Source organism: Archocentrus centrarchus, chromosome 17 (assembly GCF_007364275.1).
Source record: "Archocentrus centrarchus isolate MPI-CPG fArcCen1 chromosome 17, fArcCen1, whole genome shotgun sequence".
NCBI lineage: Eukaryota > Metazoa > Chordata > Actinopteri > Cichliformes > Cichlidae > Archocentrus > Archocentrus centrarchus.
The window spans coordinates 11,661,293-11,688,488 of NC_044362.1; the positions used below are offsets into that span (position 1 = coordinate 11,661,293).

The window sequence follows — 27,196 nt, forward strand, 5'->3', positions numbered from 1 at the left end:
TTTGCTATAGAAGTGGTCAGTGTATGAAACAGTAATACAGCTACTTCAGTTAGCCTCAGTTTGAATCACATTGATTAAATTGGGATTTCCAATGTTTTTTTTTATGTATTTTTATGTGTAATATATTGGTAAATAGACCAGATAATATTCAACAGGATTTATGAAGGAGTTATATATGAAATTAAGAAATGTCTTGTTTCGCAAGTATCTTTATGACTCTGCGTTATTGTAGCTACATTATTATCAATTCAGTACTTTTTGGCCACCTCAAATATCGTTATAAAGTTGTTATGTTATACTTGTTGCAATTTCTGCTGTCCTCTTGGCCAGGTCTGTCTGAAAAAAAAAATGTAATGTCAATGACAGTTTTTTTAACCTTAAAAAATAAAGAATGTATACGTCACTTTGCCAAAAAAGTGACTTCAGCTTCTACAGGAGTGTTGTTTCTGGCTCAAGATAGCTTCATATCATTAATGAGAGATATGTTTGACACGGATAACAGGCCAAAAAGTCATTTACAACAGTCTGAATCGAGCCAATCGGGTTTTTTTTGGTTTTTTTAGCAAATACCAGAAATCCCTTTTTTGCAGAGGATCCGTATTTTGCACAACACCGGGAAGATTTCAGGATATGATCCTGAGGTGAGGCCAGCCTTTGTGCAGTTTCTGATCACATGTGTAGTAAGTGTCCGGGCAGAGAGCAACGGGAGAGCAGCGGTGCAGCAGCTCCTCTGGGCGGACTCTTCCACTCTAACCACCGCCTCTTTCTCCAGCTGCACTGGGACAGATTTATACTTCAGTCTTTTATTTATGAGCGCCAGTCCACCCTCCAGGACTCCGCTAGGACGGTGTGAGCGCGTCAAAGAAGCGTGAAGACGGCATGGGAAGCCCCATGTACCCGAGGTGACCGATGGTTTGGTCAAAGTAGTGAAGTTTTTTTTTTTTTTTTTTTTTTTTTTTTTTGGTCCTTTGGTCGCCAGAGAGGGAAACTTAAAACAAGGCTTTGTTTTTGGAGCCCCAGCACCCCTCCCTCCTCTCTCCCTGTAGGATTTGATTCAAAGGCGAAAACCAAGATGGCCGCCGATTCCGTGCAGGTAGGAAAAGTTGACAACTGTTGCGAAAAGTGCGCAAACTTGCTCCAGACGTGCAGTTATACGTTAGCTAACAGTTTCAGCGATTTAAAGTTAGGCCTACTGCGAGTCAGTAGGATAGTAGTGAAGTACAGGGCCTCTGCTGGATCCCAAAAGGCTGTCTGGGAATTATCCATGGATTGAGGCCTGGCACACAATTATCCAAACTAACTTATTCAGACATTTCCAACTTTTAAATGGAGGGGGGGAATTTTTGTGCGGAAACTGCTGTGTTAATTAATGTAACGGCCGCCGTTGTAGTAAACAGGTTTTAACGTTTTTGTAGCTGTAAAAGCTGTAAAATAGTGGTTGTTTTAACGTTAACGTACAGCATTGTAATCTAACGTAAAGTTAACGTGCGTTACTTTTTGGAAAATAAACGGTGCCGCCGTGTGCTTAGATATTGGCAGTGTGACGAAAATGTAAAAAAGTGCGTCTGTCTAAAAAAAATGCTTTATTTAAGTGGTTTTACTGGAAGTTTTCTTCCCCAGACACGTTATAAACTGGTTGAACTTCTAACCAGCGACTCCCCTGCAGTCACTCAGTGCCAACTGCAATACAAATGCTCGTTTTTGTGTTTAAAAAAATGAGGCTGAAAGTCAGTATCACACACTCCTTTTTGGTTCAGTGTGAACAGTTATGACTCACTCATTAATGCAGTTTCACTTGAGTGACGTCAGGCCTGAAGTGCATCTTTATGTAGGGAATGTTGTTGAGTTGTGTAACAGCTCATCCATACAGCTTGTTACCCTGCTTTATCAGTACCCTTCAAAACTCATGTTAAACCTAAAAGGAGTCTCACCACTGACTCACTGCCACAGGTGGAGGCACCTAATGCTGTGTTTGCCTTGTATGGGTGCAGACATCTTTAGTGCTTGAACGCTGTATGTATTGTATAAGGATAGACATTAATCTTAAGATCAGACTAATCTTATTGACATCTGTGGTTAAAAAATGCCTAACCATGATTTGGTTTATACCTTGTTTTATTTTTTCAGAGCAGACAAATAAAAAAACAAAACAAAACAGGGGAAAGTCTTCCTCCCTCATGCTCATTCACTTCATCATCATGGATCATAAACAAAACTAACCTCCGTTGTACTGACCTGAATTATCTTGATGTATTACAGCTTTAACCAGCTCCATGTGGCAATCACGGTAGGGGAATTGTGGCCATGTGGATCGTAGTTTCAGTCCAGCTTTCAGAAATATTACGTCAGTTACACAGTAAAAAGATTTATCACTTTTGCTTTCTCAAAGGTTACCAGTATAATCTGGAGTGAAATCTGATACAGTACGTTTATGATTGTGTGTGGATGATGGCGAATGATAAACAGTCAGCATAATGTAACAGCAGTTGGTGTCAAATTTGTAGTGGTATTTGATAAATAACAAGAGGACGGATAAAGAATGCTTATTTCGGTGTCCTGACTGTCAAAAGTTGTATGTAGTCCAATTTTATCTTTGACGTCCTGCTAAATTTCAACTTGTACTTCTGGAGATTTGGACTCAAACCAGATACACTCAGCCAGGTCAACAGGTGCAGCAGGGCGGTTTACCTCTCATTCAGGTTTTTGGACGCCTACTGTGTGAGGAGCTCAGAAATGACCTTTAACTGCTGTGACGTGACATGCAAAGCGTTACCCGCAGTTTGACTTGGGATATGTGCAAGGCTTGCGTGAAGGTTGCACTTGTAGGAGCTAGCTTTATTAGCTTGTGTTGCTATTTTTGGCCACAGCAGAGTACAGGGCTGTGGCCAGTGCTCTGCAGCCAGCTGTGGGGTAAGATAGACCGGGTGTCATGTTGTAGGCTGAGATAGGCCTTGCACAGAAATGGCAAGGGCTTTGCTTTTTTTAATTTATTTTTTTTAGCACGAACTTTGATAATAGCCTCAACCTTTGCATTGTCCTTTTGTGGTTAGCCTCCTTCTACCTGAGATTCAAACCAAATGTTTGCTTTGAACTCAGTTGCCTTTCATGTCTCGGCCACTAAAGGAGCTCTTTTACAAAGGTCAACATTTGTAGGTCACTCTTGCCCTACCTATGTAAGAATATTATCACCTTTTTTTTTCTTGCTCAAGCACTAAATGGTTCCCTTACCAGCAGGTTTGTTTTTGTAACATTAAGCAAATTATGTAGCCACAAGATTTTAGGTGCTGTTTACATTTGTTGTGCAGCCTTGAATGTTTCACAGCACAGCCAGCAAAACCACACTGACAAGTTCCCTCCATTTATCATAAACTGTATGCACTGTACCAGGAGTGGAAACATTTGCTTACAATTCCTGCTTTGCTCGTCTTTGAACCAAATAAGTTTTGAGTTCCTGGTGTGACGTCACTCCTCTGACGAGGTGCTATGTCCTAATGGCGAGAACTGATAAAGAGTAGTACAGGTAAAAGAGCAAGTCATGGAGGTATTACAGCGAGAGGAGTGCTTGCTCTTTTTCTTTCAGGGTAGTCTTTTTATTCCATCTCAAATTAAAATCCAGGCCCTGCAGGGTCTTCTAGCTGATTAATTTCTGCCTTATCTGATTGGCCTTTAATGGATTTCCTTGCATTGTTGTACAGTAAAATAGGCTTCTTTGGGTGTCCTCGTGCTATCGTTAAACCACATTGGGCAGACACAGCTACAGTGCAAACAAGTTTTGCAGGGCAGTGAGCTTCAGAAGAGGACTCCCCCCTCCCAGCTGTGACCTCCATTTTACCTATGTGTCTTCCAGGAGCCTTCTGGACCAGGATATGTGCAAACTATAGTTTCCTCTGAAGAGAATACTTGTAGAGGAAAGGACGTGGTGGGGGAAGGGAAGGAATGAGCCAATGGAAATCCCTCATCTTACCAAACGTGATGTGTTTTTCCTAAATATAAATCTGTCAGTCAAATGCCGAGTGCTTGATTTAGGGTTTGCTCCAGGTAACTGTATGGTTAACTCCAGATGTAACTTGTGTCACGATCAATTCAGTTAGATGGTGATGGTTCTAAATATAGTTTTCAATTTGAAATATGGGCTCTATCCTTGGAAAGGAAGTAGGTGTGCTACTGGTGTGAACAAGGTGGAAAACCAGAAAGACAGCACTGTGGGACTGTGGATTGGACATTTGATTTTCTTAAAGCCAGCGTGGATAAAGGGCACTATAGCACATATGGTGCTTATTTTTTGTCATTTATTCGTTTGTTTGTTTTAGTGACAACAATGTAGATAAATGCAGATTTTTATTTATTTTATTTTTTGGAGCAGTTTTGTTCCTGCTGTACCACCACCTGCACCAAAACAGTTGAACATATTATTTTTCTTTTGTCTTATTTGAGAACTTCACCACCACCACACACACGTTGTTTTCTGGTCTGCTGTAGACGGCCAGCAGTGTGTTTTTAATGTGGGTTAATTTTAGCCACAGCCCTCTGCATGGAGTCAGATTAGGTCCCATTCTGGGCTGCTCTGACCTCACAGAGTGAGAAGCTAAGCGGGATTTGGCCGTCGCTGCTCAGACGGTTTATCTACCCTGCTGATGTCAGTAGTCTGTGTGAAAAAGAAAGTGTGAAGGAGGAGGGAAAAAAAAAGCAGAGTGAATGATCGTAGCTTTGGGTAGAGCCTCGGCTAGTTACGCTGTAGTCTCACCTCTGTGGCAGAGGATACTGTTACCTGTAGTAGACAATAGAAATCCACTGGAGTTGATGAGATGATTGTAGCTGGTCAGCAGAACATGCGTGGACTGGTTTGTTCAATGGATCTAGAGATGGAATTGGCTGAAACTGATGAAGTTGTGGTAAGACAGAAAGATCCTTTCAGCATCCTCTCCTTATTAGCCACTTTAAATGATAGTAGATCTCGAAACTGAACATTTCTGGTTAATCCTGTATATGTTTGAGTGTGCAGATTTTGTAGTGATGGGTCGAAAGCAACAAGAAAGATTTTAACAAGTCATTCTTTGTAATGAATGGAATAAGTTAATACAGCAAAGAGGCCTTCAGGAGGCAGTGGGTTTATTTCATGTTCTGTTTATTATTTTACTATTTTTGCAAAAACAACAAACCACACTTGCATTAACTAATAAGTGAATGTATATTTCCAGAACAGAATGACTGGGTGTGCATCAGAAGTTAGTGAGCACTACCTGTACAGCTTACTAGGGCTACCCTTGGAAAAACCCAGAATCTATTCTAATGGTCATCAAACGACGTCTTTATTGATATATTCTCAGGTGTCAAAACTCATCATGAGGGTACTGGGGAGGTCATCAAAGGTCATCTTTAGGGGGGAAAGCGTTAAACCCAAATATCTTTTGATTGATTGACTTTATAATAAAATCTAATATATTGATAATAAGACCTAAGATGCTCACATACTAGTGGATCATCATGCTGTACTTATGACCTTTAGAGCTGAAGTATTCAGGAAGTAACTTCTAATCCTTCTTTAGTTAAGGTGATGGCTTTAAGGAATGCAGGTCATTGGTGACTGACAGCAACAAGGAAAACAACACGCACAGAGGCTAGCTCAAGTTCAAAGCTCACCACTATGCTGGAATCATGCCAGAATACCGTGAATGGGCTCCCAGTGCCGAATTTCTGAACCTCATGTTTTATCAATAGATAGTTTTGGCGTAGTTAAGTTGCTATAACTTATGTACACACACACACACGCATATATATATATATATATATATTATATATGAGAGAGATGATTGGAGGGGTCCCATAGTGTAGTGGCTTATGCATCTCCCACAGCAGCGCTATCCGCTGTCGCAACCCCTTGTGAGTAAAGGAGTAGCTTTAATATAGAAATGACTGGTGATCACTTGGTGACCGGGATCAGATCACAGAATTGTTGGGGCTCCAGCGCTTTTAGTAATCAAATATTTAAATCTTTAGCCAGGAAGGGGATTATGTAATTGCAGTGTTGTCTGATTCAGCATGTGAAACTTAACAGCTGTGCTGTGATTTGTTACTGAAATAGTCATTTAAAGAAAAAAAGAACAGCAGACTGTCTGATCCGCTTTCTCGCTTAACAGAGGTGAAGGATGAAGTTAGCCTCACTCTGCAAGGGGAGTTTTTCCAGTTCTTTTTACAGATTTTTATTTTTTTGCGAGGTGGATTAAAGGCTATGAGTAGTCACTACATCTAGCTACAAATTCACAAAGTTGGTGACACTTCAGGTGAACTGAATTGTGATTATTGTGTAAGGTAGATGTGTGATGGTTTAAAGCAAATAATGACCAAATTCTGAAAATGAAAACTAATTATAAAAAAGTATTTGAAATTACTTGAAGTGAGGTGTTATGTACTCAAGCATAAAATACATTTTTGTTTATCAAATGGCTAAAAATGGCAGGAAAAACGTGCAGACTTCTGTTTGATATCACTATGTGACTATTATTTTTGAAACTCCTCCGAACTGACTGTCCATAGTTGTGGCATGTGACATGCTGGCTTTACCCAGAGCAGTTTGCACTGGACCTGATTTTTGTTTGTTGTTTAAGAATTCAAACAACACTTTTCAGCAGCCATCGTCTCTGGCTTTGCACATTTCTCCTGCTTGTACAGTGCTATCTAATCTCATCACATCTCACACGTTTCAGTGTGACGTCTGGTAGTTAATAGCAAAGTCTTCTGCTTTTGCTGTTTAACAGCAGTCAGCAAACAGTATCTAGATGCATTACCACCATCTTCTCATGCATTCAATCTACCAGGTGGTTATTGGCAGTTTGTGTATTCAAATAAATCCTACTATCCCTACTCTGCTAATCAGACGTGCTTACACGCATAGTCACCACTCAAAGGCTCATTTTGAGTTAGTAATAATTCTGTCTCTATCAGAATAGTTAAATATTTGAGTGCAGCAATAGTTTCAGCTGTTTTATAATACTGCACTTTAATGGAGTGCAATTTTGTTCTCTTCTTGATAGTTTAATATTGATAAGACCGGGTGATTAAATGCTAGTTAAAAATGGCAGTGTGCAGAGTCTGTGGAGTACATGACTGACCTTTGCTTGTCCTCTCCTCTCCTCTCCTCTTTTTTTTTTTTTCTACCATCCCTTTTCCCTTCTTCTCCTCCCTTGCTTAACTCCTCTAAATGACATTCCACATCTTTGCCTTATCTACTCATTTTTAATTAATTAATTTTTTTTTTTGGTCTTCCTCCTCCAGGGGGATGCCCGGGGCCAACAGGTGGCAGAGCGCCTCGGTCTGGGACACAACCTGGACCTGTCGGACACCATGGTCCAACAGAAGCTGGAAGAGATCAAGGAGCAGATCCGCCGTGAGATCCGCAAGGAACTAAAGATCAAAGAAGGTGCAGAGAACCTGCGAAAGGTAATATTACAGATTTGGTTTTACAATAGCCTTGGTTTCTCTCAGAATATATTATTAATAGGAATGTGCTTCCATACAGCTATTTGTTTGTTTGGTTTTTTTTGTTTGTTTTTTTAAAAAAGACATAGTATGATGAAAATCAAAGTCTTGATTTTTAGAAAAGCATTGTAGGTCAAGGTTTAAAGTCACTGGATACTATTAAAATATTTTATGTCAAAGATCTCCTAGAATCTCTAAATATATTACGAAGTTATCTCTTATCCCATGACTAATAACATCACATTAATGATCAAGGCAGTGGAGTTACTTTTTAAGTCTTAATTGGTCTCTCGTTTTCCACCCCTCAGGTCACCACAGATAAAAAGAGCCTGGCTTACGTTGACAACATGCTGAAAAAATCTAACAAGAAGGTCGAGGAGCTTCATCAGGAGCTGCAAGAACTTAACGCCCACATTGTGGTCAAAGACCCTGAAGAAGTGCTAGGTAACTACACAAGCACTGAAGGAGAGCAGCGGCAGATTTAGTAGATAATACCAAAGTAGGACGGGGTTAGTATAAGTAGACAATAATTGATCATCAGAAAAATAAGTGCTATTTAGTGCAAGGGGCATTGCATGTAAAATCTGGTAAAAGTTCCCACATTGTTTATGTACAATAACTTTAGTACATGTAATGATGCCATGCAAAAGTTAGCCTTCATACTATGAGTATTTTCCAGGTTACAGGTCCTGCAAGTCCATGGGGTGGGTTGAAATTTAGTGCTTTTTAACAGTGTTTTTTTTTTTTAACCACTCATAACTTCATAATTACACAAGCTGGCCACATCATATTTTCAGAGCTGAAAAACACATTTAAGCTCTGGGAAAAAAAACTGTAACCAAGTCAATATTCCCATTCCATGTGTCAAACCATCCTTGTTTCATGGAATGAAAAGTTGTGTTTGTTTTTTTTTGTTTTTTTTAAAGCCGAATATTTGACATTTAGTACTTTAAGCTTCACATATACACAGAATTTTTGTTGGTATGTTTTTTGTTTTAATGTCTTAGTTAACAGATGAAGCATTGATGAAAAACTGTAAACTGTAGTTTCAGTTCTAATTTGGAAACCCAACTTTATGTTTATTTCTGGCTTGTTGCAAATCTCACGGACTTGGACGCATACTTTTTATATTGTAATCTTATTATAAAGGTCACTTTCTTTATATGTTTTGTTATGTTCACATTTATTGTCGTCTTTGCTCGCAGCCATAATCATACAGTGGCGTTCTTGTGCGCAGCCGGTGTTTTAAAGAGAAATTCATTCTGAGCTTTAAGTTTATCCAGGGGGTTTTGCAGGTATGATTTTGTAGGTCACATAAGGCAGTGGTCCGGGCTTCAGTTAATATCTGTGTAGCAGCTTTGTGGTTTGTTGTAAATACACAGCATCAAACAATTTTGGCTCTGTTGTGTCAGACGAACACCTATATAAACACACAGCGCATTCAGTGTTTGGAGGTGACTCACTCTCCAGAGGCTGACATTGTTGCATTCCACATTCCCGTGGCAGTTACAATGAGCTGTCGATTGTTCCTCTGCGAGGCTGTTGAAAGCCTGCTCCTTTGCATCTGTTGACAACAGTGGAATTTGGAGAGAGTGGACCACAATGGCATCTGTGCGTTCAGTGTGTTTTTTTTGTTACAGTAGCTGCCTTTTAGGGTAGCTGTTGGTGGCAAATGTCAGCGTGAATTCAGGAAGAGAAGGAATGGTATTTGTCTGCCTGTCGCCATCACATTCTCCTGGTTCATTTGACAATAGGAAGTTGATGAGGAGGGATGTGTATGTGCGTGTGTCTGTGTGTGTGTGTGTGTGTGTGTTTGCTGGAGGAGGGAAGGGAAGTAGTCTTGGTAAATGGTTATCTTAAGTGAAAACAAATTTAGCCTGACTCTGCGACCTATCTGGTGAACAAGGGCTTTCTTTTTCAGTGACGCAAGGCCAGTGGAATGTCGCTGGCCATCGCAAAATGACCGAGAGGGACTGAGTGCAGTTCAGCTTCTTAGACATGAGACAGCTTCTTGAAATATGTTCAGCTCTTGTTTCCTGAATTAGCAGGAAGGAGTTGCTCTGCCTCTGCGAGCAGCCAGAATGTGTTTTTGTTCCAGGAGAAACTTGAGGGGGCTCTGGTTATTCTCCGCCACTCAGCTGAGGCCAGAAATGGTCTGACTTGCGCTCAGGCGCTGTCTAGGACCAGCAGCTCTGATGCAGGGTCACCGGTCAGGTCCCTCTGTCACATATGATCTCATTCATAAAGAAACTAGCCCCAAGATCAGTCGTTGTTAAGTCTGTTTGTCTTCTAGTCCAATCAAGTTTAAGGTCCAGGTTTCCCACTCATGATAAACTAGTTTAGACAGTGTAAGCATATTTCTCATTGCCTTCTCATCAGATGCATATGGGGTTAATCTGAGGGAGGGTTCCCTTTGTCAGTTGTCCAGCAGTGACATCAGCCCTGCAGCTATCTTGTCCTACGGCCCAGCAAGGGCTGACTCATTCTTAGGAGGGGCGGGGGTTGTAGTCCTTAAATTCTTGGCTCGATGTGACCTCAACTGCCCCCGCCCCCACCACCCCTGCCAAGAGGAAAGCCCCAAACGTGTGCTAGATGACACAAGCAACATTTCTACATGTGTCTTTCTAAATGTGTGTCCTGTGACAGTTTTGCCCCAAGCACCTGTAAAATGCTCACCTTGCTCCACAGGCTTTTCTGCAGATACTGTGTATTCCCTGTCTAGCCCTGCCTCTTCATGTGTGTCACTATATCAAAGCATTGGCCTGGCGAGGCTAGCATCTTCCCCTCCTACACATTAACTGAAAACTCAGCAGTGAAGTGCTCTCTCAGCTTATTAAGTTTCATTAGATGAATCATTTAGACTTTTAATCAAAAAAAAAAAAAATAACACACTTCCTTTTTGCCCATATCCCACAGTTGTTCAAAGGAATCATTAGACAGTGTTTTGGTGAAGCGTTCGGACTGAATGAATCACAGACCCGCCTGCTGGCTATTGTTATCTGCATCTGGCAGTGTCTCAAAGTACAACGGATTTTCTTTGCTAGTGTTATTTTGGGTACTGCCAGTCGGGCATAAGACACCTTTAGTGAAGCGCTGATTATTTGTTACGTCATGTGACTTGTTTTCCGTCTTTGGATTTTACAAACCTAGATGAAGAGAACTGAGATTAGAGGCTAGACGTTAAATACACAGTGAGGTACTATGGTGAAGGACCTTGTGACAAATTGGAAGTGTTAATGTTTGAGATGTGGGCTCATTTAAAGAATACTCTGAGTCCTTTCTAAGATGACAACATAGACTCTGAAACTCAACTTGCAAGTCAAGTCAGGAGAAGTCGGGCAGGTTTTTTTCTTGCCCACCTCACCTGTGTGTGTGTGTGTGTGTGTGTGTGTGTGTGTGTGTGTGTGTGTGTGTGTGTGTGTGTGTGTGTGTGTGTGTGTGTGTGTGTGTGTGTGTGTGTGTGTGTGTTCTGCTCTCAGCTGCCATGATTAGTGTGAGGAGGGTTTTTCCTGTACCTTTCGAGTCCAGACATGACAAAAAAAAATACAACAGAACAGTGAACCTATCCACCAGAACTGTGGTCCATCTCTGAGGGTAGACAGCAATGGTTTTGATTTTCACTTTGTGTCTGTGTGCATTTGTGTGGTGTATGTGTAAAAGTAACAAAAATCAAATGCCTACAGATGTGTTGACAGAGTAGCGTTTAGTTTTTGTAGCCTGTGGAATCTGGATGGACACAATCTTTAAAGAATTTATATTCTGTTGGATGTACCTTTTTGGTTTGCTTTGTATTTGCACATATAGTAAAGACACTAGTGTAGGAAATCATCTGCATGTTCACACTTGTGTCATTTTGTTGTTCTTTTTTTGAATTGCCTAGAATAGAGATGGCCGCAGGGGTTTCCCTGTGCCGTTGGAGCAGTGCAGACTTCAGCAGAGAGCCAATATGAAATGACATCCTTTCATATTACACCTCCTGAACACCAAAGCATCAGAGTCAAATTCACACTGAATCTTTGTGTGCTTGGTCTTTTGAAGGGTTTCTGTTCTCTGAGCAAAAACTTGTCAAGAAATCATTTAAGGATAATTGACAGTGGATTTCTTAATCTTAATGTTATTGACTTCTAAAGTTGTTGGTTTTGTGCTGACTCAAATGGAGTCTTGTGCTAACAAACCTCATCAAATCATAAAGGGGGCATCCTTCTTAGTCTGTCATGTGTCTGCCGAAGTTGCTACTGGAAATGTTTTATAAGCAAAGATTATAAATCATTTTGCAGAGCTGCAGGACCTTTGAGCTAAATAAAAAGGGCACACATGCTCAGGTAATATTTGTGGCCTCTGTAGATTTGTGCCAAACTTCAGTAACATAAATGTTGTCATGTCTACAGTTGTTTCCAGACAGCCATAAGATGCTAACTTGTCCTTTTTTTTTTTTTTTTTTTTTTTCTCTCTCTCCTTCTTTTACCCAGAATGCCCTTTGACACCAGGTACTCCTAACAGTGAAGCGAGAATGTGCACCAGCAGCAGCCGGCTGGCGGCCCTAAAACGGCAGATTGACATTGAGCTCAAGGTCAAACAGGGCGCAGAGAACATGATTCAGATGTACTCCAACGGGTCCTCCAAGGTAGGCACAGAGTTCCACTGAGATTTGGGCTTTTTCTACTTCATGTCAGGCCACCATCTGTGGAAAATCAGACACACATTATACTTTATTTAATTAATAGATTCACGCTTACACGGCTGAGCCTTTGGTCAGTTAAAGTAATGTTGTAATGTAATTGCTGACCTCTTGAAACTAATATTAGCCAGAATTGACTATAAAAGATGATGTAGGTGGGTTGTAAAGTTATTACTTTCAAGGAAATGTTCTATGGATTTATTTACAGTCACCGGGTACATTTCGAACCAGCCGGCATAGTGCTGGTTTGACCTGTGTGGGTTTAGCCTGAAACTCATTTAAATCCATCAACCAAAAACAAAATGTTCTGCTCATGGCGGCTTAAAGCAAGCGAGCAAAAAAACACCACCTGTAACCACCGCATGATGATTTTTGTCATCTGAATCCAGGGGAAAATTGTTCTGTGTGTAAAAGTTTTTAAAAAATAGGTGACACATCTTCACTGCTTTGTTGCATTTTATTCATCATCCAGTAGAAATTCAAAATGATCTGTTATCTTGTGAGCTGTCTGCATTTTTTTTGTAGATTGCCTCCCACCTTATTGCCTTTCCACCACCACCAAGTGGCCCGCTGCCATGATCACAATAGGACTCATCTACAGTTTTCAACCTGACCTCCCGGTCAACAATAACTGATCATAGTTGTCGTATTCACTAATTTTCCTTTGAAATTAATGATTATCTATGATCTAGATAGTTTTTTCATTTTTGACCAACTGTCTGAATGTCCGACCAGTTTTTTCTTCCACAGCTCGGCCCCACGTTGTCGTTTTTAGAGGTCTCAGCTGTTACTAAGATGAAAACAAATTTATTGAACCTTAGCACAAAAGAGGGGTTTGTTTATTAAAGTAGTCAATTTAATGTTTTTTTTTTCATTGTGACTTAAAGAGATTTAAAAGAGGAAAAGGAGACACAAACAGAATGAACATAAAATTGACATTGTGGTTGCAGATATTAACATGCAAATGTGTATGTATTTACTCAGAAAATATGTTTTGACAGCACAAAGTGAGCCCGTCTTACAAAGACCTTGGCATGCTTCCTTACACTGATGAATGAATTTAGTTAATGGGCCGCCACTATTAAAAATCCTTGATGCTTCATCATGCAAATCTTGCTTAATTAAAGTTATTATAAGCAAATAATGAGGCTTGCTAGTTAATCTGAGTACCTGATTTGTCCTTTTTCCAAAACACTACTTAGTGTAATTTTTGTACCACAGGTTGTCAACGTTTCCAGACTCATAATCACAAGCGCTTAGACTACTTAAGGTAGAGTCTTTGCAGAAAGGTGCTGTGAGTATAATCACATGTAAACTGGAGCCAGCTGGCCTGGTGCCATTATGAATACCAGCCTGCTGCATGGCAGGTTTGCTTTCACAGCTTCACTGTAGGGGAGGAGGAAACAGGAGAAGGTACTAACACATACTGTCTTATATGCACTGCTGTTTGTTCACAAACCTCTTTTGGTCCTTGTGTGTCCCCAAGTCTTCAGAGTCAGGAAAGACTATAATTTTGTTGGGAGGTGTGCGTTAAGTCACGAAGACCAGTAATAATAGCCGAGAGCCTCTCATGTTCAGCTCAGCCCTTTATCAGCCAGTCGTAATTCAAGCCACTGTGTAGTAGGTGGTGTAGTGCAGTGTGTGGTTTCAGAAGTGTCATCTCTATTCAGGGTTTCTACTGCATTGAATTGGAGTCGTTTGCAACCCCCCAAAGAGGTTTTAAGCAGAGCCGAAGGAAGATTACTAGGATTGTAATAAAAATGATTTCTAACCTTTTTAGATAAGTGGGTTTTTAATTTCCTGAAAAATAACAGGCATCTTGTGGAAATCTTTTTACTTTGCACACAAAATTGCCTTTGGTTTCATGAAACATGCACACTGACCATTTTTGTTCTTACAACATGTGTGTCTTAAGTGAATTAGAATCATTCTAACCTGACAGACATGCTCTGTGCTAGCGTACTGCCACTCCCTGGTTTCTCTATCTAAGACAATGTTTGCCTAAAGCTATACCATGAAAAGAGTGGTGAAACTGCTTTAAGAGTGAGGCCTAGACACTAAAGCAAAAAATAATTTCACAACTGAAGAAACTGAAACAAAAGCATCTTGAGATGGAAGCTTGGAAGAGCTGCATTCTCAGGACTGACAATGACTTAGAAATAAAGTGTCTGTGTCCCCTGAGATGCACTGCAGCTCAGGGGTTGACATTTAAAATTGTGGGGCTAGAGGGGTGGAGGGATAAGGAAGCAGGTGGAGGCCAAGGACCACCTGATCTGTCCACCCAAGATGAGAGGCTCACTGCAATTTTGGCACAATCATCCATTAACTGTGAAAATGATGAAATCCAGTATGATACACTATATTGCCAAGTATTCACTCGTCTGCCTTCACACTTATACTTGAGTGACATCTCCTTCCTAATTTTTGACCATTCTTCCAGAAGCACATTTGTGAGGTCAGACACTGATGTTGGACGAGAAGGCCTGGCTTACAGTATTCTCTCTAATTCATCGCAAAGGTGTTCTATAGGGTTGAGGTCAGGACTCTGTGCAGGCCAGTCAAGTTCTTCCACACCAAACTCGCTCATCCATGTCTTTATGGTGCTTGCTTTGTGCACTGGTGTGCAGTCATGTTGGAACAGGAAGGGGCCATCCCCAAACTGTTCCCACAAAGTTGGGAGCATGAAATTGTCCAAAATGTCTTGGTATGCTGAAGTATCAAGAGTTCCTATCACTGGAACTAAGGGGCCGAGCCCAACTCCTGAAAAACAACCCCACACCATAATCCCCCCTCCACCAAACTTTACACTTGGCACAAAGCAGTCAGACAAGTACCGTTCTCATGGCAACCACCAAACCCAGACTCGTCCATCAGACTGGGTGATTCGTCAGTCTAGAGAACACGTCTCCACTGCTCTAGAGTCCAGTGGTGGTGTGCTTTACACCACTGCATCTGACACTTTGCATTGTGCTTGGTGATGTAAGGCTTGGATGGAGCTGCTCAGCCATGGAAACCCATTCCATGAAGCTCTCTACACACTGTTCTTGAGCTAATCTGAAGGCCACATGAAGTTTGGAGGTCTGTAGCGACTGACTCTGCAGAAAGTTGGTGACCTCTGTGAACTAAGCACCTCACTGACCACTAACAGCTGAATTTGGATTATTTAGTAGCAAAGAAATTTAATGACTGTACTTGTGGCACATGTGGCATCCTATCACGGTACCACTCTGGAATTCTCTGAGCTCCTGAGAGCCATCATTCTTTCACAAATGTTTGTAGAAGCAGTCTGCATGCCTAGGTGCTTCATTTATACACCTGTGGCCATGGAAGTGACTGGAACACCTGAATTCAGTGATTTGGATTGGTGAGTGAATACTTTTGGGAATATAGTGTAGGTTATTGTCATTTTAACCTGTGTGTGTGTGTGTGTGTGTGTGTGTGTGTGTGTGTGCTTATGTTAAGTTTTGAAGTAAACTATGTGACTTTTTGAAGACAGCTGGGTTATCATATCATGTCATTTTTTATGGGGAGTTTTTTGGTTTTTTTGTTTGTTTGTTTTTTTTGTTTTATAAATTCCAGATGTGTGAGTGAAACATTCATTTTAAGTTCAACTTTGTGTGTACCAACCATTTTTGAATGAGGCCCATTGTCTTTGCTGTACTCACAACAGTCTTATTTATGTAATCACCAAGACCGGGAAAATCTGCACTGCTTTGTCAGTGATATGATTTAGAATTTTATTACAGCTTATTAATAATTAAAGCTTATTAAAATTAGGACATAAAAATTGGAGAGTGCTGGAATTTCTCCCAAGAAGTGTGGGTCCGGGTGAGTGTACTTTGAAACGTGTACTGCAGTAAAGGGTAAAGCTAGTAAAGCTGAAATTGAATCACACTGTTTGTCTGGGGGTGTGTGGGGGTGGGGGTCACAGTGTTTTGTAAGCAACCGTTCCCAGTCAGACAGACGGAGGCACCTTCCAGTTGGAAATAGTCCTGTCCTGATGTCAGAGAGGAAATGCCTGCTGGACAGAGGGCTTTCCTGCATGCGCAGATATCAACAACCAGGATTTAAACTTAACAGGAATTCGGGGTCAAGTGTGTGTTTGCACGTATGAAAGGTTCAGCAAACACATCGCATACTTTGTTGTTGTTTTGTTTATTTTGTTTTGGTGAATAAGATTTTCCATGTGCTCACTTGTACTTTAGGTCCAATTAATGGCATGATCTGGCATCTGGGTTTTTGTGTTACATGCGACAAAACACAAAGAGTGTAGAGGCATTACAAGCATTTAGACAAAACATTGTGGAACCCTCTGAATTAGTCATCAGTTTATGTACAGATAAAATACTCCCAAATGAACAGTGATGGCTTCATTTCTAATTTTACTCACAGGATCGTAAGTTGCTAGCAACCGCCCAGCAGATGCTTCAGGACAGCAAAACAAAGATTGAGTTCATCAGGATGCAGATCCTCAAGGCCAGCCAGGCCAGTGAGCTGAGCTTTGAGAACAATGATGTGATGGGTGAGCCTTCCCTTCCTTGAGAGCTGTTTTTGATTGTTTCTTTTTTTTTTTTTGAGATTAAAACAGAAAGGCAGAAACGATAGTTATAAATCAGGTGTCATCAGAGTAAATGGTTAAAGTGTGACCTTGTACTCCAGAAAAGCCCATCATCAGCCCTTTAGACCTGCGGGTGGAGGAGCTGTGTCACCACGCCAAGATAGAGGCTGCAGTAGCCGAGGGAGCCAAGAACGTCATGAAACTTCTGGGCTCTGGAAAAGTCACAGAAAAGAGGGCACATTCAGAGGTAGATTCATCTTTGTGTGTCTGTAAAATTTAACAATGCATACACAAAATCAAAATCTATCACCTTAGAGCTAAAGGAGTCTCAGACTTCAAGTTGAAAAGTATCCCTGGACTGCTGTGCTTAAAATAGTAAAATAGACCAACATTTAATGTTTTCCTTTTCAATCTGTTCTTACTCACCACCTCCTCCTCTTCCTTTCCTTCCTTGCTGCTTTTCTTCTTCAGGCCCAGGCGCGTTTCAATGAGTCCAGTCAAAAGCTCGACCTCTTGCGATATTCCTTGGAGCAGCGCCTCGCCGAGTTGCCTAAAAACCATCCTCGCAGCAACAGCATCATAGAAGAGCTGTCCCTGCTGTCGTCACCAGCCCTAAGTCCCAGATCCAGTATCATCTCCACACAGAACCAGTACAGCACCGTGACCAAGCCTGCAGCACTCACAGGTAACTAGACTTAGGACAGATGTCCCCACTATATTTCATTGTTCCTAATCACTAACGTGCCACTTAAGTGTATTGATCTGATCTGTGTGTACTGGTTGGATAAAAATGGATTTTGACAAGAACTCAGATTTAGAGATATAGAGATTGTCATTATACAGAATGTACAATGAGATTTATTTCTTTGTCAGGACTTTTGAATGTAAATAAATAAATAGAAGATCCTTTTTCCAGCTATTTTTGAGGTTAATCTAAGGACCAGCCTAGGAACAGACCAGAAGACTGGACTAACTCGTTACACTAGTACATGGTGTCACTTGAAGTACTCTGAAGTGGAAATAAATTTGTACAGGACAGGTTGTATAAAGTATATGTGCACTGTCGTCGCTCACCTCCAGGCACGCTAGACGTCAGGCTAATGGGCTGTCAGGACCTTCTGGAAAATGTCCCAGGTCGTTCTAAAGCTGCGTCTGTTCCGCTGCCTGGCTGGAGCCCCAGCGAGACACGCTCGTCCTTCATCAGCCGAGCAAACCGAAACCGCGGTGTGAGCTCAAGGAACCTAACAAAGAGCGAGGAGCTCTCCAGTACGTAGATCTGACCTTAGACACTGCCTGAAACACAAACTATTTATGAAAGGATAAACTTTGATATCGTGTTGATTCCCATAAAGTGTGAACGTGATTCCATAACAAATTTGCACATGGAACTGTAATATTGGTCAAATGAAACAACTTTGTCTTTAGTACCAACTGGATTCTAGTCAGATTTAGGGTTTTGTTAATAGCTCAGTGCTTTTTCTTCAGATGAGATCAGTGCAGTGTTGAAACTGGACAACACAGTGGTAGGACAGACGAGCTGGAAGCCGGTCAGCAACCAGGCCTGGGACCAAAAATTTACATTGGAGCTGGACCGGGTAACACACACATTTCCACCCTTGAACTACACCTCACTCTGTTTATGCGGCACAGTCGGTGAGTTTCACATCTATTTGTTGGCCTCTGTCTGTCTGCGTGGTGCTCTCCTATAGTCCCGGGAGCTGGAGATTGCTGTGTACTGGCGGGACTGGCGTTCACTCTGTGCTGTCAAGTTCCTGCGGCTGGAGGACTTCCTGGATAACCAGCGTCATGGAATGTGTCTGTACCTGGAGCCACAGGGGATGCTCTTTGCTGAGGTACACACATATTTCAAGCAGTTTAATTCCATAAAAGGGTGTTAAGTAGTTGTATAATTGTCAGCATATTCTAGTAATCTATGGATATACACAAATCAAGCATAACATTATGGCCACTGACTGGTGAAGTGAATAACACTGATTATCTCCTCATCATGGCACCTGTTAGTGGGTGGGATATATCAGGGAGCAGGTGAACATTTTGTCCTCAAAGGTGATGTTAGAAGCTGGAAAAATGGGCAAGCGTGAGGATTTGAGTGAGTTTGACAAGGGTCAAATTTTGATGCCTCGGGCGCCAGGGTGGCTCAGTGGTTGAGCAGGCGACCATATATGCTGCATGGCGATGCGGACGGCGCAGGTTCGCGTCCTGACCTGTTGCTGTTTACCGTGTGTCTTCTCTTGTCTCTCTCCTCCCACCTTCCTGTCTCTCTCCACTGTGTACTATCAAAAATAAAAAGCCGTAAAAAAGGCCAAAAAAATAATTAAAAAAAAAAAAATTTTATAAAATTGTGATGGCTCGACTGGGTCAGGGCATCTCCAAAACTGCAGCTCTTGTGGGGTGTTCCTGGTCTGCAGTGGTCAGTATCTATCAAAAGAAGTCCAAGGAAGGAACAGTGGTGAACCAACGACAGGGTCATGCTGGCCAAGGTTAATTGATGCACGTAGGGAGTGAAGGCTGACCTGTGTGGTTTGAGTTGTAGTTCAGATTGCCGAAAAAGTTACTGCTGGTTCTGATAGAATGGTCTCAGAATGCACAGTGCATCACAGTTTGTTGTGAATGAAGCTGCATAGCTGCAGACCAGTCAGGGTGCCCAAGCTGACCCCTGTCTACCGTTGAACGCCCCAACAGTGGGCACATGAGCATCAGAACTAGACCACAGAGCAATGCAAGAAGGTGGGCTGATCTGATGAATCCTGTTTTCTTTTATATCACATGGATGGCCAGGTGCATGTGCAACGCTTACTTGGGGAACACCTGGCACCAGGGTGCACTATGGGAAGAAGGCAAGCTGGTGGAGGCAGTGTGATGCTTTGGGGAATGTTCTGCTGGGAAACCTTGGGTCCTGCCATCCGTGTGGATGGTACTTTGACATGTACCACCTACCTAAACATTGTTGCAGACCCTGTACACCCTTTCGTGGCGCCGGTATTCCCTGATGGCTGTGGCCGGATAATGTGGCAAAATAATGTGCCCTGCCACAAAGCAAAAATGGTTCAGGAATGGTTTGAGGAGCACAGCAATGAGTTTGAGGTGTTGACTTGGCCTCCAACTTCCCCAGATCTCAATCCAATCGAGCTTCTGTGGGATGTGCTGGACAAACAAGTCAGATCCATGGAGATCCCACCTCGCAACTTCCAGGACTTAAAGGATCTGTTGCTAACATCTTGGTGCAGATACCACAGCACTGCAGGGTCTAATGGAGTCCATGCCTCAATGGGTCAGGGCTGTTTAGGCAGATGGTCATACCTGATCAGTGTATACACATATAATACAGTGAATAAAAGTGGAAACATGGTGAAATATAATGAAATGTATTACTTTGATTGTGTCATTGTGTGGACTGTTGAGTGATTTAAAAGCTTGCTTTTAAACGTATTATAAATTTATATAAGAAATAAATATTTTTGAAAGAGAGAAACTGGAATCTTGGTGAGGTCTTGCTAGTGCTGCAGGATCTGCCCAAGAAAAAAATACTTAAACTCCAGAAAAGCGATGAATCTTTTGAAATAAAAGACAACATATACCAAGTACTGTATTCTTCTTCACTGTTTATTAAGACAATTAGAAAACCAGAGCTGATCATTAAAGTGATTCTTTTAAAGTTGACCCTATTATGCAGATGTCCAACCAAATATTTTTATTTTTGGTCTATTAGAGAAGCTTTGCGTGATTCAGAGCTGTTTTAGCTCCTCTGCCTTTCAACAAACTTTTTTCTGATTGGCTGACCCTTGTAAACAGAAGGTTTGAAGAGTAGGTGGGTGCTCAATCAGCTGATATTAAGGATATCCCCACTCACTTATATTATACAGGTCCAGGGTAGAAAAAACTACCTTAAGAGTGGTGAAACTGAAGCCTGATGAGCTCTGAAATGATAATAATGTGACTTAACAAATCCTAAATGTAATTGTTAAGCTGTCGTCGCAAGACAGGGTTGAAACAAGCTCTCACAGATCAAAACAGCTGTCTCAAACAGTGCCTGTATTACAAGTGTAGTTTAATGTGTGATACATGTAAAATTACTAAACTATCAACTGAAAGAAAAAAAAAAAGGTGAATAGTAAAAGTCTTAATAATCTGACAAAGCGTACTCTAGTATCATATTAAATTCACGAAAAATGATCAGTAAGATTTCACTGTGTAATATACGATTGCAAGTCTTGGTTAGGTGTGAGTTTTTGCAGTGTGACCTAATCTGACAGAAATCTGTAAAGTGTTACGGGTGTGCGTGATTTGGCACACTTTTGTATTACTACATCACCCTCTAAACTGTATGTTACTTTCTAGTCTTGCAGCAGCGTATCCTATGTTTGTACATAACTACACACATACATATGTGCACATAAACTACTTTTTTTTTGTAATATATTTTTTATTTCTCTTTAGGTAACATTTTTCAACCCTGTCATAGAGAGACGACCAAAGTTGCAAAGACAAAAGAAGATTTTCTCCAAACAGCAAGGTGAGTCATTGCTGTGAACCCATCAGGTACTGTTTGTAAGGCAGCTGTGATGGAAACTTGGACTCTTTTAAACATGGTTGGCTCGTGTTAATCATATTTATTAATTTTCCAGTATATTTACTAAGTACAGTATATTTTTTCCCCAGATTACTTACTGATTTAATGGGTTAAAAAAAAAAGGATGATTATACATTATGCATATTCTCAATTCTCTTCTTCCTGTTGTTTCCCATTATTCTTGTTTTCCTTAACACACCCCCCCCCCCCCCCCCCCCCCCTTTTTCTTTCTTCAACAGGTAAGACCTTCCTGCGAGCCCCTCAGATGAACATAAACATCGCCACCTGGGGCCGTCTGGTAAGAAGAGCCATACCAACCGTCAGCACAAACTCCTTCAGCCCGCACGCGGCTGAGACTGGACCCAGCAGCCTGCCTGGTTCACCCACACCCAGCAGGTATGCAGCCACACAGGAACCACAGACTGTATATAAAAGATGGATGTATCCACTCTGACATCAGCCACTGGTTTTGAACCATGTATTTTGAAATTCAGTGTTAGTGTTTGTTTTTTGAGGCCAGAAGTGACCATATTTGGATGAGAAAGTAGGGTGCTAAGTTATAAACTAATGCTAGCAAGTTTGGTTAGCAGCTGCATCTGTTAACTATATTGATGCATTGCAGAGACATGCATGCCTGCTAATTAATGCTATACTCGAATTTCACTCACCAGAACTTCTTGGGCAGGCTGTTCTACACAGAAGGTGTTGTGGTTAAGTTAAAAGGAAAAGTTGACTTTAAAAAAAAAAAAAAAAAAGTTTACAATAACAACGGTTGATAGCTGCTCATTGCTTTCTTTGTTGGTGCTGGTTGGAGCACAGCTAAGCCACTGTTGCTGGTATGAAAAACAAATGTTTGATTGTTCCACTTGCACAGAAGTTTCAAGAGACAAAAGGAATTTTAGTAGCTGGTGTCTCACTACTCTGCTGTACCTCTGTCCTCACACAGCGACCCACTGGTGACCAAGCTGGACTTTGACAAAGAGCCCACTCCGGGGCCCAAACGCTACCCGACACCTGATGACATCCGAGAACCACAAGTGCATCACAGGGTTCCCGACAAGGAGGAAGAACAGGTATGGTATTGTTAAAGGAATTACAAGCATTGGTGATAAGACACTGTGAACTGATCTAATCACAGATGCCGCTATGCTGAGTTCTCTGAGGCTTTGGTTCGTGTAAAAGTGCACCGTGCTGTGCCTCATTCCTGGCAGTCTTAAAGAAGTTTGTTGTTGTCAAACAAGTGAAATTAAAAGGAATGGAAGGAATTATTAGGTTATGTTACACAGAGAGAAATGACATTTGAATTTTGTCAGCTAGTGTCTTCTAAAAAACAAAATGCTCTGTTAGTTATTATCAGAAAACCTTTTGTTTCTCCAACATTAATGTTTCCTTAAAGACCAAACTTATAAATATAAAGACACAACAATCGCAGCTGTAATTTTCCTTTTGTCATGTTTAGTTGACCAACATTTCCATTGTTGACTTAAATGTATTGCCTCATCCTCTCCCTCTGTCCTCCTGTGTTTCCTCTCTGCAGGACGCACTTGCCTCATTTGACTTCCTTAACAAGAGAAACAGCACGGTGCTGAAGCCGGATATGGATGGAGTAGTCCACCATGAGCTCCAACATCCAGACCTGGAGCTCACAGCCATTCAGAAAGACACAGAGATAAGGTAAGGAGGGTCACTGCTCATCATGTATATGCTACTCTTAAAGCTTTGAATGACTTTCACATTTAAGTGGAATAATGTTTTTATTTGGAGGAAACTGGTCAGTGTTGACTTTTCTGACTGTGAATGAAGCCACACAGAAATACTTTATTTTTTTTCTCAAAAGGAAACTCACTTTTCTGCTGTGTGAAGAAGCAGTAGTTACACTGGGTTAAACACTGCCCCCTGGCTTTGGCTGTTTGTCAATGAATTTATTGTAACTTTAAAGCTTCATGCAGGTGAAATGAAGTGATACACTGATGTATACACTGATCTCCTTCTAGGGAAGAAGAGCCATTCCACTTCAGTCTCCAAGACTTCAAATGTGTGGCAGTCCTTGGACGCGGTCACTTTGGAAAGGTACTTTTAATAATAATGTCTGCCGCAGGCTTACAGCTAATGATTTTCTTCATTATTGGCTTATCATTGACATTTCTTTGAATAATTTATTAAGCAGTTTTTCTTTAAATATGACTTAAGCTATAAGTCAATGCAAAAAATGGCTTTTAGTAGCCAAATCATTTCAGGTCTAGTCCAGTGAACAGGCAGAAAGCTGAAGTATTCTTCTCTGCAGGTGCTCTTAGCAGAATACAAAATCACTGGAGAGATGTTTGCCATCAAAGCGCTGAAAAAAGGAGACATTGTGGCTCGCGATGAGGTCGACAGGTAATCATTTAAAGCTCCCTCTCAGATCATTCTCACAAAGAATACTGTAAGATCGCTGTGACTCTTGTTTCCTCCTCTCGTTTTCAGTCTGATGTGTGAGAAGAGGATCTTTGAAACGGTGAACAGCGTCCGCCACCCGTTCCTGGTCAACCTGTTTGCGTGTTTTCAGACACAGGAGCACGTTTGCTTTGTGATGGAGTACGCGGCGGGAGGCGACCTGATGATGCACATCCACGCCGATGTTTTCTCTGAGCCCAGGGCCGTGTGAGTGACCGGAGCTTCACCGCTGTATCGATCACGTCTGAGAACTGGACCATAAATTCTCACGATGAATTGTTCATTGTGAAAACAATTCATGTAATCTGCTCTGTGTTTTGTACCTTTGCAGATTTTATGCGGCCTGCGTTGTTTTGGGATTACAGTTTTTACATGACCATAAGATTGTGTACAGGTAACATCTGAGACATTTTAACACTGAGAAGTATTTCCAATCCAAGCATCAATATCCCAGAAGTATTTTTTCTCTCTGCAATTTTCAGAGATTTGAAGCTGGATAACCTGCTCCTGGATACAGAGGGCTATGTAAAGATTGCTGACTTTGGGCTTTGCAAAGAAGGTAAACAGAGATGGCATCAAACTGAAACTTTGAGCGTTACTGAAAGCAGTCTGTGGTAAATGAATGTTCACTAATTTCTCTGAACCTTTGCTTTCCCATGTGCTGTAAGACCCTTAGAAAGGCAGCTTAATTAAATTGCTACATCAGTTGTTGAAGGGACGAACATGGATTTGTTTTGGAGTGATGGAAGTGCTCTGTGCTGCTTTCAGGAATGGGTTTCAGGGATCGCACCAGCACGTTTTGTGGCACGCCGGAGTTTTTAGCTCCGGAGGTTTTAACTGAAACGTCGTACACCCGTGCCGTGGACTGGTGGGGGCTGGGCGTTCTCATCTTTGAGATGCTGGTTGGAGAGGTGACCGCATGTTTCTTCAAGATGTCAAGAATCAGTCATTTATTTGTTGTACTTTGTTCTTCACGTCCTGTCGTCGTCTTTGTCCTGGCTCGTCTCTTTTCAGTCGCCCTTCCCCGGCGATGATGAGGAGGAGGTGTTTGACAGCATTGTCAATGATGAAGTCCGCTATCCACGGTTCCTCTCAACTGAGGCCATCTCCATCATGAGAAGGGTGTGTGGACAGACAAACGAATACACCCAGTTACAAAACTGCAGCTCTGCGTTCCCCTCCTAATGCATCCTTAAGGAAATGGGCTCTTTATGTTTGTGGGAGTGAACCAGTTTAACATTTAATTTTATTATGTTTTTCCTCTTTGTGCTCAGCTTCTGAGAAGGAGCCCAGAAAGACGTCTGGGAGCAGGAGAAAGGGATGCAGAGGAGGTTAAGAAACATCTCTTCTTCAGGGTAAGAAGCAAACAGAAAATCAGCAACGTAGCAATCCCAAAGAAAAAAAAAAAAAAAAACACCACTTACCCTCTCTCCCTGTCTCTCCACTGACAGACCATAGATTGGACCGCGCTTTTGGCCAAGAAGGTGAAGCCGCCCTTCGTGCCGACCATCCAGGGCAACAATGATGTCAGCAACTTTGATGATGAATTTACCTCAGAGGCTCCGATCTTAACCCCACCCAGGGAACCCCGAGTGCTGAGCTCCGAGGAGCAGAACCTGTTCTCTGACTTCGATTACATCGCTGACTGGTGTTAATTTCACCTGAATACCTTCCAAACACACACTCATACATATACACACACACACACACACTGTGAACCAGCAAGCACAGCAATGACTGTAGCTTTTTTTTTCTTTTCTTTTTTTAAAACAACAACAAAAAAGAAACACTCTCCTCTTCCTTGCCCAACATGTTTGGGGAGGAGCAACAGGCGTGGCTCCCTGAGCTTTCGGGCAGAACTCTGTGCCATTGAGAAGAAAGTCCAGATGCCTCCTGAGGACCCACTTTTTTTTTTTTTTAACCTACATGAAGAACATTGTTTTCTTTTTTTTTTTTTTAAGGAGGAAATAAAAAAGAATAAATTCTATTGTTGGAGAGTGAAGGAGGAGGGACGTCCTCCTGTACAGACTGCCATCGTGTCCGTTGTCTGACCACTGAGAATGTTTTCCATATGAACTCTGAGAAAACGGCAACTTCACAATCGTGTTATTTAGCGTCACTGTTTTCGGCTTTTTTTTTTTTTTAATCTGTACAGATTATATACAGTCGTATATTTTATTGTTTTTTTTTTCGTTAGTCTCGAAGCCCTCGCCATACCTTATCTCACTGTAAAGTTCTGCAGCAATCATGTCTGAAAGTGGCGTTCATTGAATTTGAAGTGCTTAAAGCATCGTCACTGAATAGTCAACATCTAAACATCTTGACTACTACTACTACTGCTTCTTGACTTGAAAACCAAGTAAGAGTATTCACTACGTATTCTTTCGGGTCTAGTGGTCCAGTCTTTTGTCTGCAGTCTAGTTTACCACCTTCTCCCTCTCTGTGTGTTCACCTAGAGCTTCTATGTCTGTGTTAGCGACCTCATTTTCTGATACTAAACTTGCTTCATGCAGCCTTACACACCACCTACCCTGGTAAATGAATTGCTGTTTATTTGGAACTGAGCTCATTAAAAAGCCTTACGGCTTTAAAAATGATGAAAGACACTAAAATTATCTTCTGTCTGATGCATTCTAGTGGCTCTGGAGCTTTTGGTTCATATTCACTTGAACTCAGTTATAAAGCTAATACAGTATCTGAGTATCATGATCAAACCATAAAATTACACGAACTTTGCTCTTTGATTTGAACAACCATTCGTGTTGGACCGGACTTTCTTTTCTTACCTCAGTAAAAACACTAAAGCGACTCGCCCAGCTACAGCTACAAAAACCAAACTCATCCTGTCCTCCTTGGAGTGGCGGAGGAACGGCTCTCCGTAGTTTAAACAATCTGACAGAGTTTACATAAAGGCAGATTTAGCGAGAGGGGAGGGGGGGTTGCGCAGAAATCTGTGTCGAGCTGTTGCTTTAGAAAGGAGAGGCTACAAAGCTCAAAGTAACTTCAGGTCTCCATCAAAACGCCAGTTAAACGCTTCCTGGTCAGGTTACGTTTTGTAGCTGGCACAGTGGGCGCAGCACAGTCTGTGTGCATGTTCTGTATAAACTGACTCAAATGTTGCAGACCTGTTTATGAATCACTACAGAGGAGGGCAGGGTATATTTTATATAAATATATATACATACTGTATGTACACAATTAAGCTGAAAGCACTAATTTTATCAATAGTTTAATTATCAACATTTCCTAATGAAAATAGATTGTACAAAGTGTTTTTTTTATTCTTTGCTTGTGCATGTTGTTGCCAGAACAGATGAACTTTATGGATGGTACACCCAATTACAACAGTCGCTCTTCATCCTCCGGTGTTTAAAAAAAAAAAAAAATCAGGTATTGTTGCAGTTATTGTTTGTTGCCCATCATGAATGCACAAATTAAACATTTGTAACAGTGACTTTGT

The 27,196-nt window shown here is 41.4% G+C and overlaps 1 protein-coding gene across 2 annotated transcripts; it reads left to right on the top strand.

Moving 5' to 3' along the window:
• Positions 1-960: 960 nt before the first annotated feature.
• Positions 961-27,190, top strand: pkn2a (protein kinase N2a). 2 transcript variants are annotated; one of them, XM_030751157.1, is made up of 23 exons: positions 961-1,093; positions 7,273-7,437; positions 7,785-7,920; positions 11,946-12,100; positions 16,547-16,676; positions 16,814-16,959; positions 17,184-17,397; positions 17,793-17,978; positions 18,198-18,307; positions 18,422-18,565; positions 21,171-21,246; positions 21,543-21,699; positions 22,250-22,376; positions 22,841-22,977; positions 23,298-23,373; positions 23,588-23,679; positions 23,767-23,943; positions 24,068-24,130; positions 24,219-24,295; positions 24,505-24,647; positions 24,751-24,858; positions 25,011-25,091; positions 25,188-27,190. In XM_030751157.1, the coding sequence occupies exons 1-23, from the start codon at positions 1,073-1,075 to the stop codon at positions 25,389-25,391; spliced, it is 2,925 nt and encodes a 974-aa protein (XP_030607017.1). In that variant the 5' UTR covers positions 961-1,072; the 3' UTR covers positions 25,392-27,190. The 2 variants fall into 2 exon arrangements, with proteins under 2 accessions (XP_030607017.1, XP_030607016.1); XM_030751156.1 differs by lacking the exon at positions 961-1,093 and adding an exon at positions 4,612-4,892.
• The last annotated feature ends 6 nt before the right edge of the window (positions 27,191-27,196 follow it).